The 14,465-nt window shown below is 43.7% G+C and overlaps 1 protein-coding gene across 8 annotated transcripts in view; it reads left to right on the top strand.

The window, feature by feature from the left end:
• Positions 1-14,465, top strand: part of rerea (arginine-glutamic acid dipeptide (RE) repeats a) — a 509,606-nt gene that overhangs the window by 473,263 nt on the left and 21,878 nt on the right. For all 8 annotated transcript variants that reach the window (XM_055659600.1, XM_055659606.1, XM_055659605.1 and 5 more), the window contains 4 exons: positions 1,791-1,904; positions 7,660-8,969; positions 9,204-9,426; positions 12,600-13,320. In XM_055659600.1, coding sequence (XP_055515575.1) covers positions 1,791-1,904; positions 7,660-8,969; positions 9,204-9,426; positions 12,600-13,320 — 2,368 coding nt within the window. The remainder of the gene's footprint in view (positions 1-1,790; positions 1,905-7,659; positions 8,970-9,203; positions 9,427-12,599; positions 13,321-14,465) is intronic.

Here is a 14,465-nt window from a genome sequence, read left to right as displayed (position 1 = left end):
ATTTTTTTGATCGAAGGTTAAAAATTCTATTTCATGCTTTTGTGGTAAAGAAGAGGTTAAGGTCATCAAGCAGTGGATAATTGCACTAATGTTCAACATTTGTGTTAACAGATTGTGAAGGGAAAATATTTTGGGCCTGTAATGGTTTAACACTTTCTAATCAGGTCTGGCACATACTTCGGTTGAAATGCTAATTAAATCTCAACCCTCTCCTTTCAATAAAAAAATTAAAGAAAGAGCAGGGTTAGGCCTCAAACATGTTCCAGGACAATTCAGTACTATCATGGATGTTCCGCCATCCTATCCATTTAATATCTAAACATCTACAGCACAAATCTAAACATCTAGACCACAACCCTCTGAGTAAATACATTACGCCTAGTCTCACTTCTTAAAAATCAACACCTCTTCTCCAAAACTAGATTTACCAGGGAGAGGAAACAATTTATTTGTATCCACATGTCCGTCCCTCTCTGATATGTTTAATGTTATCGCACTGAAAACAATGGTGAGTATTAATGCCACCTACCCAATCCACATAGGACCTTCTCCTCACACCAGTATTCAAGTGGCTGTAAGCTGTGTTAGCTGCCAGGCAAGTCTATTCATATTTACTTGGGCGCTGAGACCAAAACTGTACACAATAATCCAAGCACAGTTGTGCTAACATTATGTACAATGGCATCAAAACTTCCTCATCCTTGTACCCAATCCCTCTCTTAAAGGTCAACAAACCATTTGTCTTTCAAGCTTTTAGTTTAGTTAGATGCAGGCCTTTCGGCCCAACGGGTCCACACCGACCAGCGATCCCTGCACATTAACAATGCCCTACACACACTAGGGACAATTTTTACATTTAAACCAAGCCAATTAACCTACAAACCTGTACGTCTTTGCAATGTGGGTGGAAACTGAATATCTCAGAGAAAACCCACGCACAGGGAGAACGTACAAAACCCACGCACGGGGAGAACCTACACCACCGTGCCGCCCGTGCAGTTTTCTATCTAGTTATTAACTTATTGTGTTTCATGAAAGTATTCAAAGGTGCTTGTATACACTAGTTACCTTTTTATCACTTTTTAAAATAAATCTCTGCTATAGACCATAAAACTGTACGTCGCAGAAACAGGTCCTATTTCCTTTAGTCTTTGCCTCTCCTCATTTTATATGCCTTTATCAGGTCTCCCTTCAACCTCCGACATCGCTGAGAAAACAATCCAAGTTTGTCTAATCTCTCCTTGCAGCTAGTACCACCTAATCAAGGAAGCATTCTTGTAAATCTCTCCCGTTCTATTTTTCCCAATAATTTAATAACCTCACATTTTGCGAGCCTCGTGTCAATTCTCTAATTGCATCTATTTTCTTTTGTGTGCTCTGCATCTACCTCGCTTTGGATACCAGAACATTCTGTTCTTTCATCATTGATACAGATTATTGACCACTTATGGGAGCACTGGTACCTGTGATTCCACTCATTATGGCTGACTGAAAAATACTTCATTGTATTTTTAATTTTTGTAGTGCTGACGCTGCTGGCAAGACCAGCATCTATTGTTCATCCCTTGTTGCTCTTGAGGAGGTGTTGATGCACTTTTTGATCAGACCGCCAACTGGTTTGTAGTTCCCTACTTTCTCCTCCTCCAAAATAATCAGTTTCAAATACTGTTTGAGATAATGAAGTGGCTCATTAACTGACTTTAGATCTACTGCGATATATGCTCATACTTTACTTAGAACAGTACAGTTCCACTTGTACTAATACCAATCTCATTGTTTTCATACTGCAGAGGTCTAAGGATGATCTGTCATCACCGTCAAAGAGCACCAAACGCCAAAGAGAAAAAGTCGCTTCTGATACAGAAGAACCGGAAAGATTAAATTCGAAGAAATCTAAAACGCAGGTGAGTACTTGGCAACCTTTGAGCATTAAGCTGTATTCGCCAAAGTACATCGGGTCAATAGACTCCAGTGAGGTAAAAGACAATGCCGCATACCACAAACCAGCCCGGCGGCGCAGTGGTAGAGTTGTTGCTGCCTTACAGCGCCAGAGACCTGGGTTCGATCCCGACAACGGACGTTGTCCCGTGATCTGCGTGGGTTTTCTCTGAGATCTTCGGTTTCCTCCCACACTCCAAAGACGTACAGGTATGTAGGTTAATTGGCTTGGTGTATGTGTAAATTGTCCCTAGTTGTGAATTTGTGGAATTCTCGGCCACAGTAGGCCAATTCACTGGATGAATTAGAGCTCTATGGGCTAGCGGAATCAAAGGATATGGGGAGCAGGCAGGCACGGGTTACTGATTGTGGATGATCAGCCATGTTCACAATGAATGGCGGTGCAGACTCGAAGGGCCAAATGGCCTCCTCCTGCACCTATTTTCTATGTTTGTAGAGTGTGTAGGATAGTGTTAATGTGCGGGGATCGCTGGTCGGCGCGGACCTGGTTGGCCGTAGAGCCTGTTTCCCCGCTGCATCTCTAAACTGAATTTAAACCTCGCCTAGTTAGGAGTAAAACTCTGGATTTCCTCTCCAGTCCTCAAGGTGAAGCAGTTGTCCATCATCAAAACAAGGGACTTGAAGGATTGAGTATGGAAAATGACCCTTCAGCCACCAATTCCACGTTGACCATCGATCTCCCAGTCACACAAATGCGATATTATCACATTTCCTCACCCACACAAAATTTTGAGACTAATTTACTACAAATGTGGGGCCTCACAGAGAAAAGAGAATTTATGATGAAGAATACTGAATTGGCAGAAAGATTAAAGAATTGCATCTGCTTTCATAGAAGTACGGGTGTCAGGTGTTATGGGGAGACGGCAGGAGAATGGGGTTGAGAGGGAAAGATAGATCAGCCATGATTGAATGGCGAAGTAGACTTGACGGGCCCCATCAGAGAGAAGAGAGAATTTATAATGGGGATAATCAATTGGCAGAGTGATTAAGGATGGGGAACATAGTAAAAAATACCACAAGAGAAGTTGATGAACTTGAATGCCGATAAATCTGACAGACCTGATTAATTGCAAATCAGAGTGAGAGTATGTCGACAAACTGAATCAGTGGGCAAGAATAGAGTGTGTAAAAATGTGAGGTTACCCACATTGGTACACTTGACAGAAATGAGTACCTATTTAATGGTGAGAGATTGAGATATTAATAAAACAGGATGATGGAAATACTCAGTAGGTTGGGCGGCATCGGTGGAGGGAAAATAATATTTCAGTTCAATATTTTTCACTGACCATTTCACCTGTTTTTCTGTTGTGAATTATAACATATTTATTACCTAGCCTAGAGAATTGTAATAATGTGATAAGAGTGCATAAATGTACTCCTGTTATTATCAGGGTTTGGTTGAGTTTCGGGATTTTTCTTCAGGTCTTTCCTAGTGTGAGAGGAGCCATTCAGTCTAAAACAGGCCCACTTGCCCACACTGGCCAAAATCTGCACTCGTCCTATCTATACTCGTCCATTCGTCCCATCTACACCGGTCCAACCAGCCTGTGTTAGGCCCACATCCCTCTAAACCAGTGGTTCCCAACGTGGGGTGTATGCCCCACAGGGGGGCAATTTGATTTTTAAGGGGGGCAATTGAGCGCGACTGAGGAGGTCTGGGTCCAAATTTTCGATTTTTATTTTTTGGATTTTCCATCAGGTTATGTTTATGTTTCACATGTTATTTTGAGTAAATAATTTTTTTTGGGTAAAAAAAGTTTTTATTGTCTAGTTATTACATAATCACCGCGCCATCGCTCTTCATGCACGTCGCACAAAGCGCGCGAGGTCATGGGAGAACCTTATTTATTGAATTGGATTTAGAAATGCGATTCAAAGAGCTTTTGCTAAATTACCCTTATAATATCTATTTCCTCCGTTTTCTCTCAAGGGAAAGCAAGGGGGGGCATCAGGATTTTAGAGGTGATTAGGTGGGGCATGGGCAAAAAAAGGTTGGGAACCACTGCTCTAAACCTATCCTATCCTTGTACCTGTCTAAATTAAGTAGTCTCTGAAATGCAGCTCAATTGTAATCATTAAGAATAATAGTAAATAACTTCCCCACTTATTCAGCTTGTCTACATCCCCTCACTCTGATTTGTAATTTATCAGCTATGTGGCATTTATTGACATTCAATCTTCCCAACCCCTCTTGTAATGTTCTTTGGCTCTCACAGACTTCCTTCAATGTCTTCCTGACTTAATAAAACTTACCACTGAATGTCAGGTCACCAGTCACACATGTGATGAACAGATAGGATTGGCTACAATGTGTCGTATTCTCAAAGACAAAGGAATGCGTGTAAATTCTGCACGTGAACATTTATTTGCCGGCAGAGATTGGTGTCAGTGAAAGAAATGTAAACTGATTTGAGACGGCAGACCATGAGGCAGGTGGAGATCACGAGTTTGGGAGGGCAGGATGAGTAGCCACAGTGCGTTTTGTAACGGCCACTTTGCATCGCTGGTGGAGGGAATTAATGCTACCTGTGGATGATGGGGTGACAGCCAAGATAACCGCGTTATCTCAAATGATAGTGAGCTGCTTCAGAGTTGTTGTACTGTGCTCATCTGGGAAGATGGGGAGCATTCAGTTGCACTATTAACTTGACAACTTGATGATGGACAGGCCTTGGGTTATCAGGAGGTGAGTTGCTTGCCACAGGACACCCAGCCTCTGACCTCCTCTTCAGCCTTGGTATTGATTGTCTGATCTAAGTTTTGTTTCTGGTCCGTGACATTCCCCGGGATATTGTCGGTTTGGAATCCAGCGATGGCAAACTAATTGAACATTTCTCCTTCGAGACCCTCTCAGTTTGGACGCGACCATTCTCCATCTTGTTTCCAGCACAAATGTTGAGTGGCGCTCATTAGCCTGCACCTGCATCTTGTCTTATTCCTCGCATCTCTACTACTCAAAGTCAAGACTTCTTCTTGCTCAATATGTAGCTTTCAGTAAGAACCTAAAGGTGAACGGCGAAGACAAAGGAATCCATACACAAAAAAATATATATATCTGCTCTCGTTGCTCATGTTCTTGTAGAAAATAAAGATATCTATTACCCGTGACTCCAGTATTGATGAATGACTGCAAAGAAATTTGCAACTGGGAAATGAATATGGGTTGTTTGACAAATAATATACATTACAAGCAACGCCGCTGCCAAGCAAGTTCACTGAAATTCAGCTTCTGGAGGCACTCCATGCCAACGATATGATGACACTACATGCTGCTGCCACAGGCTGTGTGTGGTCTGGACAAAGTGTACAAATTGCAATGCTGATTTGTATTTTCATGCAACACATTAACCTGAACATTTCCTCTCAGCTCGCCTTGTGGCCATGTTTCTTTAGGGGGAATTTCTTTAGGCAGAGAATGGTGAATCTTTGGACTTCTCAGCCAAGTTATTGGGTATTTTTAAGGCGGAGGTTGACAGATTCCTGATTAGTGAGGGTGTCGACGGTTATGGGGAGAAGGCAGGAGAATGGGGTTGAAAGGGAAAGATCAGCCATGAAAGATTGTTTGAGTAGACTTGATGGGCCGAATGGCCTAATTCTGCTCCTATGACGTATGAACTTATGAGGATCAGCAGTTTAATTTGTTCCCACCTGAAGAATTATATTTGCTTTTTGTTTTACTATTAGAGTATACTTGAAAGAAGGCGGAGTTTAGGGAAAGTTGCACAATGAGAACAATGTCCCACCTCCCTCGGTAGTTGTGTCTAGATGGGCCATAAGTGGATATTTAATTAATTGACTGTAAATTGATTACATTTATCGGAAATACAGTGAAGTTCTGGCGATCCTAGTCGGCAGTAAAAGTCCTGAAAAGGAATCACTATCTTGTAACAGCTTATAGTTTATCGTAGGCTGTAGGTTTGTGGTCTGTAAAATTCTATTCCCATTTGAATTGAATCTGTGATCAGTACGATGGTTACATCCTCCTGGGAACAATGAACCAGGTTTTAAATTCTAGAACTAGAGATGATTTGCTAAAGTATGTAAGGTAGGAAGCAGCACTGCTTTCATTGATACATTTTCTGTCAACCTGGACAATGAAAACAGAAGAAAGGCCAAGTGTACAAGAGTGATGAGCCTACCTCTAGGTTTAGCAGAAATTGTAGACTTTAGCTCGCGATGGATTCTGTTAAGCCGATTCAAACAAGATAGTTCCCCAAAAACATTGTTGAGATTTACGTTGGAAATGAGCAGAAAAATCTCAAACTGTTGCGGGCTAAAGAAAACCCAGGCCCAGATGTTATAAAACTTTATTTTCATTTTTATTTGACATATTAAATTTTAAAATGATCCCAAAGGCTGATTTAAATGTCAAAATGGTGACTTCCAGTTTAAATGTTAATTTTAAAAAGAAGATGCAATTTTAACCAAGGGAAAGAGGGATGTCAATATAATATTCCAGGCAGTGTTGTAACTGTGTGGCATATGGCAATGATTGAGGATCATTTAATGGAAAGAGAAGGCCCTCCAAGAACATATTTATAGATTGAAACGAGTCACAAAACTGTGTATCAAGTGATTTTGGTTATATTGGCAGGTTGCTTCAAATGTTACAGCATTGTCGGTGAAATATTGTTTTTCACTGTCAACAATTGCAAATTCATATGGGTGGGAACATCAGAGTGAAACTGGTTTGTGTGCTGCAATCCCTTTTGATGCCTTTCTAAATCAACCCTGCTTAAATCTCATTTATTTAATAAAACGGTCACATCTTGCCTGGATGGCAGAAAGTATTGGAGGTGGCACTGTTATGAATTAAGTTGAGTTTAGTTTATTGTCACGTATACCACAGTGAAAAGCTTTAATTGCGCGCTAACCACATAATCGGAAAGACAATACCTGATTATAATCGAGTTATCCACAGTATACAGATACATGATAAAGGGAATAACATTAATAACATTGAGAGCAAGATAAAGCCCGATCAAAGATAGTCCGAGGTTCTCCAATGAGGTAGATAGTAGCTCAGTACTACTCTCTAGTTGTTGTTGTTGGTTGGATGGTTCAGTTGCCTGATAACAGCTGGGAAGCAAAATCAGTGAAATGCTGTAATCACGACACAGTCCCTTCATCATTTTGTTTGGAATTGGCATCTTTATTGTGCTGTGATTAAAACCATTGAGTTCCCTTTCCACCCACCATGCCCCATCCATTCATCCACCTCCATTGCAGTTAATGCCCCAAACACAGCAGATCCAGCCTCCCCCTGCACAAGCCCCTGTGTTAACCCAAGCCCAGAATCTCCCGGCAAGCACAACGCATCCCCAAGCCGTGCCCCACCAAGTTCCTCCCCAGCCGCCATATGCCCAGCATTCCTTCATCCCGTCTGGAACTCCTAACATGCCTCTTCGTTGGCAAACTCCACTAAATTGTACAGCGATTATTTTTAAGTTTATCATATCCGATGAAAGTTCATAAAGCATTTAGGATTGCAGACGCTGGTTAATGCACAAAAAGTGTAATTGAGCAGGTAATGCAGCATCTCTGGAGTCCATGGGTCGGTGATGTTTCAGGTTGGGACCTTTCTGACCGTTTACCATTTACTTACCGGTAGTTTGACCAAATGCTGGAATAAGCAGGTACTAATTTGACCAAGTACTAGTTGATGATTTGTGCTATTTTTTTTAATCAAAACAGGAGATCAGCCGGCCAAACTCGCCATCGGAAGGGGAGAGTTCTGACAGCCGCAGTGTAAATGATGAAGGAAGCAGCGATCCAAAGGATATTGATCAGGACAATCGCAGCACGTCACCTAGTATACCAAGCCCAAGGGACAATGAGAGTGATTCTGATTCCTCGGCTCAGCAGCAAGTGCTGCAATCTCAGCCTCAAGTCCATCAGAGTCCATGTGCCTCCATGCCTCTAACTTCACTGGAACCTCCACAGATGCCCCCACCGGCATCTTCCTGCGCCGTATCCATTCCTCAAACGTTGTCCCCGGTTCCACTGCCTCGGAGTCAGACACCGCCTCATTCTCTGATTCAGCCTGCGCCACAGCTCCATCCCCAGAGACTCACGTCGCCTCACCCGCCCATCCAGCAGCAGCTGCAGCCTCAGTCGCAGCCCCTGCCGCAGTCGCAGGCCCCGCTCCATTCTCTGGTGCAGCCGCTGCCTCACCCGCTGCAGGCCCCCGCTCACATCCAGCACCAGCTGCAAGGGCCATCGTTCTCCATCAACCCCCCGCCTCAGATCGCACAGGCCTCGTCCGCCCAGGTACCGGCCACGGGGCAGCCGCACACTCCGACGCAGGTCCCGGTGCAGCCTCTGCCCGCCCAGCTGCAGCCTCCGAGGGAGCAGCCTTTGCTGCCTGCCCCTGTCACGATGCCTCATATTAAACCGCCGCCCACAACTCCAATTACACCCATTTCCAACCAGCAGTCCCATAAACCACCGACCCATCTCGCAGGCCATCCTCCGTTCCCACAGATGCCTTCAAATCTTCCGCCTCCGCCGGCTTTAAAGCCGCTGAGTTCCCTGTCTACCCACCATACCCCCTCCGTTCACCCACCACCATTGCAGTTAATGGCCCAAACGCAGCAGATCCAGCCTCCCCCTGCACAACCCCCTGTGTTAACCCAGGCCCAGAATCTCCCGGCAAGCACAACGCATCCCCAAGCCGTGCCCCACCAAGTTCCTCCCCAGCCTCCCTATGCCCAGCATTCCTTCATCCCGTCTGGTGCTCCCAACATTGCGCCTTCGGCGGCAACCTCCGCCTCCAGCGTGGCGCCAATTTCTGCCATTCAGCCTACAGCATCCATCGTGGCATCCATGTGTTCCACCGGCAACGTTTCAAACACCCCTCCTGCCACCATGACCAACATTCAGATTAAAGAGGAAATCCAGGACGAGCAAGAGGACCCAGACAGTCCTCCACCATCTCCAAACAGAAGTCCATCTCCAGAGCCAACAGTGGTTAGCACTCCGAGCCACGCCAGTCAGTCAGCCAGGTGACCTTTCTTTATGTATTCTCTATTACTGAGCACTTCATAAAATATGTTGAACAACCACCACTATTCAAAATGCTTTTTTTTAATTTATGCCTGGGGTAATCATATATGATGTGATATTTTTCTGTTCAAAAAATGATCGCAAGCTTTGAGTTTTATTTTGCCCTGTAACTTGCAATTAAAAACCTGTAAGGTTTTAGTTTAACGACGTTTCCCCTTTGTGCATTGTTTCAGGTTCATTAAGTATTTGGATCGTGGCTACAACTCCTGTGCAAGAACAGACTTGTACTTTGTACCCTTGCAAGGCTCAAAGCTGGCCAAGAAGCGGGAAGAAGTGATAGAGAAGGCCAGGCGAGAAGCGGAGCAGAAGGCCAAAGAAGAGAAGGAGAAGGAAAAGGAGAAGGAGAAAGAGAGGGAAAGAGAGCGGGAACGTGAGAGGGAAGCGGAGAGAGCAGCGGTAAGTGCACAGTGTTGGAATGGCTGACTGGTTTGGCCAAGTGCCCGTAAACATAAGGGTTGCTAATAAATCCTACAGAGAATTAGAGAGGAACTACTTTCCTAGAGAGTGGTTCAAAACGTGGAACTCACTCACTACCTCAGGGAGAAGTTGAGGTGAACAGGTTAAATGTATTTATGCAATAGTTGGATAAACTCACAAGGGAGGGGAAAACATGATTCACTGGTGGAATTGAAGAGCATCGGTAGTCCCCCCCTGATATCAATTATCTGAACCCATGCTGGTGGGGTAAAACTAGCCAATACAGTGCAGCTAAACTCTGAACTTTCTTACAGAAATTATTGAAAATAAGTAATACTATTTATTACTACTCATACCCCCAATAACTGCAAAAGAATTACATGATACATGATTTTACAAGAAATGCTACCTTGCACAGCTATAATTTTTGTGTTCAAAAAGACCTGCTATGTTTTAACTCCAAACTGTAATTGTAGGTTCAACTCACTAATCGACTCTGAAGACCCCCCTCACTTGCACAGATTAATCCGACCTGACTTCAGATTTTTGCAGTTCCCAACCCCATCCACCACCCTCCCCAGCCCTCCTTTTTATGATATAGAAAATGCACCAATGACGTTTCATTGATGCAGACCCCTCCTCTTTACATTCAACAAACTCTTCTGTGTCTAACTTACTCTTCTAAGTCCTCGCATTTTAACCCAGTTGGGCTAATTAGTCCCGTATCATCAATTTTCACAGAATGGCTGATTTAATGGGGTAGGAGCTCTAAGTGGATCAGCACCTTGAGAAGTTTCTACACGACTGAATTTCTGCAGTCAGACTGGAAAAACAGAACCTTAGCCGTGCCTTTGAGCTAGCCTAGTTTGTGAATGGAAAGAACTTTTCCTCACACTTTCTTCAAATCACAACATGTGTTTTTGGTTAAACATTACTGTAAAAATAGATCCAGTGGTCTCATGGCATACTGGGCAAGTATTTGTCCAATCTTTGGTTATTGATGGTCCATCAGGAGTCAAATCTACTTCTTTAGGTCACTGTTGACGAGAGGCGTGGAAGAGATGGTAGAACATAAACACTGGCACAGACAAGTTGGGCTGAAATCCCTGTTTGTTCTCTGTAACAAGTAGGAAATAGCACTGTTCATAAGTTATAGGAGCAGAATTAGGCCATTCGGCCCATCAAGTTTACGCCGCCATTCAATCATGGCTGATCTATCTCTCCCTCTTAACCCCATTCTCCTGCCTCCTCCCCATAATCCCTGACACCCGTACTATTCGGTGTTCAGAAGATGTTTGGTCAATGGTTGATACGTCCTGCAGTCCATAATCGGAAGTGAGGAATTAATTATTACCTGGAGCAGAATCATGCATTTCTGCCAAAAAAATACCCTGCCCCAGGTTTAGCAGTACGTTGTCTGCCCTGTTCATTTCCTTGGAAAATGCTTGGCAGACTTACCTCATGGAAAAAAGAGAAATCATCGTCTAAAAAAAAAAAAAAACCACGCACAAATGACTAACTGCTCCCAGTAGCTACCCGGAGATCTATTTCATCTACCAGCAGCTCATTTTGCCAATTAGAAAAGTTGGGTTTTATTTGCAGTGATATTTTATATCCTGACCCATTTACTGATGAAGAGATTCTCTTACTGTTCGTGCGATTCTGGTGTTTGGAACTAATGGAAAACAGCTGCAATATAGTCTAAATTTGGATTGCAGAAGTTTGGTTGTTAATGTACAGTTTATTAACATATTCAAAGCTTTTTGCCAAATGATAAAATGTTGGAGAATATTATCCAAATTCCAGCTCAATCGTTGCAATAAAGGAAAATTGATCAATTGTATACAAATCCTCTAGGTTTTGTAAACCTTTGTTCCCACAATTAACTCTTTTTTGCAAGTATTTGCTGCTTCTTAGATTTGATAGCAATTCACATAGTTCACATAAATGCGGTATTGCAAATGTAGATGTTGAACTATCACAGCAGGTTAATTATCCTCCATAATGGTGAATGACAAGTTTTGGTGCTGAGTGTTTGCTAATAGGAACTAGAAATAAAAAAAAGATGATGTGAAAAATTCATTCATCATCGTTGAAAACATTAGCAACGCAGTGGTGCTGGTTTCCAACGGGAATGGTGACGGACGCTCCACACATCTCTTTCCTCCAGTTCCTGCGGACCTCCGCTGCTGGAGGTATAGGATTTTGGTGTGTGTGCTTTATCATCATCATTCCTTACAATGCTGTGTACGACAGTGATTGTAATTTTGACTGAAGTGTGGATGGCCGTTGGCTCTCCAGAAGCTCATCCGCCCTTTGATAGGTCTTGTTCTGGGGGTCCACAGCCCCTTCCTCACCTGGCAAACCAGGTGGGGTAGACAGTTTAGTCGCCGACTATCCGACCATGGAGCAGGTTGCACGGGATTACACGGTACCCGTGGCGGGGGGATCTCCCCCCAACCTGACCTGAAAAAGCATGTCAACAAATAAACCGTGTGAAGAAAGGGAGCCACATATTAAGTTAGATTAATCCTGGTCATCTCACAGAGGGTGATGAATCTCTACAATTCTCTGACCAGGAAAGCTTCCGAGACAAGATCGTCAAAGGATTTTAAAGAGAAGATGGATACATTTTGAAAATCAAGTAGTGGAGGGTTATTTTGGGACTCCTTAACCTGGGAAGTTGAGACCTGTCACTGGCTAACGCAATCATACTGAATGCCAGGGCAGGATTGAGAGGTTGAGTGACCAACTCCTAGGGCGGTACAGTTGGGTACTGGTAGAGTTGCTGCCTCACAGTGCCAGAGACCCAGATTCGATCCGGACTATGGGTGCCGTCTGTGCGGGGTTTGTATGTTTTCCCTGTGACCGCATGGATTTTCTCTGCATGCTCCGATTTCCTCCCACATTCCGAAGACGTAGAGGTTAATTGGCTTCGGTAAAATTTTAAATTGTCTCTAGTGTGTAGGATAGTGCTAGTGTATGGGGTGATTGCAAATCGGCATGGACTCAGTGGGCCGAAGGGCCTGTTTCCACGTCCTGCTCCTATTTCCTTGTGGCTAATTTGGTGTAATTTCTAGCATTTTACAGTTTTCAATCCCAGAATGTGCACTTTTCTTTTATTAAATTCTATTAAATTGATTCCTTTACAGAAAGCATCCAGCTCTTCCCATGAGAGTCGCATGGCGGAATCTCAGCTTGTTGGACCAACGCATTTAAGACCTTCGTTTGAGCCTCCACCAACGACCATTGCAGCTGTTCCTCCTTACATTGGACCTGATACCCCAGCACTAAGGACACTCAGTGAATATGCGAGGCCACATGTTATGTCCCCAACCAACCGTAACCACCCATTCTTTGTTCCATTAAATGCATCTGATCCCATCCTGGCTTACCATATGCCCAGCCTCTACAGCGCTGACCATGGGATGAGAGAACGAGAACTGCGTGAACGAGAGATTCGGGAGAGAGAGATTCGCGAAAGGGAGTTCCGTGAGAGGATGAAGCCGGGTTTTGAGGTTAAACCTCCTGAACTGGAAGGCCTTCATCCAGCTGCTAATCCCATGGATCCATTTGCTAGGCACGGTGCCTTAACAATCCAACCCGCAGCGGGGGCTCATCCCTTCCCTCCTTTCCACCACGGGTTGAATCCATTGGAAAGAGAAAGACTCGCTCTTGCGGGCCCTCAGCTGCGGCCCGAGATGTCCTACGCTGACAGACTGGCAGCAGAGAGAATACACGCTGAGCGCATGGCATCACTTGCAAATGATCCACTTACAAGACTACAGATGTTCAATGTGACGCCACATCACCATCAACATTCACACATACATTCACACTTACACCTACATCAGCAAGACCCGTTACATCAAGGTGAGTTGACTGGATGCTGATTATTAACAACCAAAAGGATATTTAATCATATGCCAAGCCGGCTTGTATTTTATCTTTAGAATCTGAAGATACTTTTGCTGGGTGGATACGACTAGAAAGAAGGCTTTTGGTTGCACACCTTCAGCACCGGTTTTATGATTTTCTTGCGGATGCGAAATGCATTTTAGGGGCAGCGCAGCCTGTGGAGTTGCCTCAGCACCAAAGACCTGGGTTCAATCCTGATCTTGGGTTCTATCTGTGTGGAGTTTCCACATTCTCCCTGTGATCGCGTGGGTTTCCACTGGGTGTTTTGATCCCCCACCCCCCACACATCATAAGTTTTTGTAGGTTAATTGACTGCTGGAAATTTCTCCTTTTGTGCAGGTGAGTGATGGAATCCGGGGGGTAATTGAAGACATTATTGGGGGAATAAAGTTAGTGTAGGGAGGAACTGCAGATGCTGGTTTACACCGAAGATAGACACAAAATGCTGGAGTAACCCAGCGGGACAGGCAGCATCTCTGGATAGAAGGAATGGGTGACGATTTGGGTCGAGACCCTTCTTCAAGTTGTAGAAGGGTCTTCTAAGGAAGAAGACTTTTGAAAAAGAGTCTCGACCTGAAACATCACCCATTTCTTCTATCCAGAGATGCTGCCTGTCCTGCTGAGTTACTCCAGCATTTTGTGTCTATCTTGAGAATGAAGTTAGATTAGATTAGTGTAAATGGGTGGTTGTTGGTCAGTGTGGACACTGTGAGCCAAAGGGCATGTTTCTATGGTGTATCTCTTTATGACTTTGACATTTTGTTGGTGTTTTTTAAATTGGGCTGCGATGAAGTTTCTACTTTGGCAACTGTTGGGATATTATGCTCAATTGTACGGAAAACCTTCTCCACAAATCAGTTCAATCAAGAAACGCAACAGAATGCAATTAGTTATCTTTTGTTTCTCTCCATTTTGTTTCTCTCGATTTATTCAGTTACTTGCCCACTTTTTTTAATCAAAACTCCTGAAACTCTACAGAGGGATCAGTAAACAAACAGTTAAGCCAGTAACTTTTAGCTGCCTGAATAGCTGAAAATCAGTTTTACAAGAAAAAAGTGTTACAAATCTGTTTCATAATTTTTCTATTTTTAAATTTTCTA

Source organism: Leucoraja erinacea, chromosome 30 (genome assembly GCF_028641065.1).
Source record: "Leucoraja erinacea ecotype New England chromosome 30, Leri_hhj_1, whole genome shotgun sequence".
Lineage (NCBI taxonomy): Eukaryota > Metazoa > Chordata > Chondrichthyes > Rajiformes > Rajidae > Leucoraja > Leucoraja erinaceus.
The sequence above is the reverse complement of the archived record's forward strand: the minus strand, read 5'-3'. Positions and strand labels throughout refer to the sequence as shown.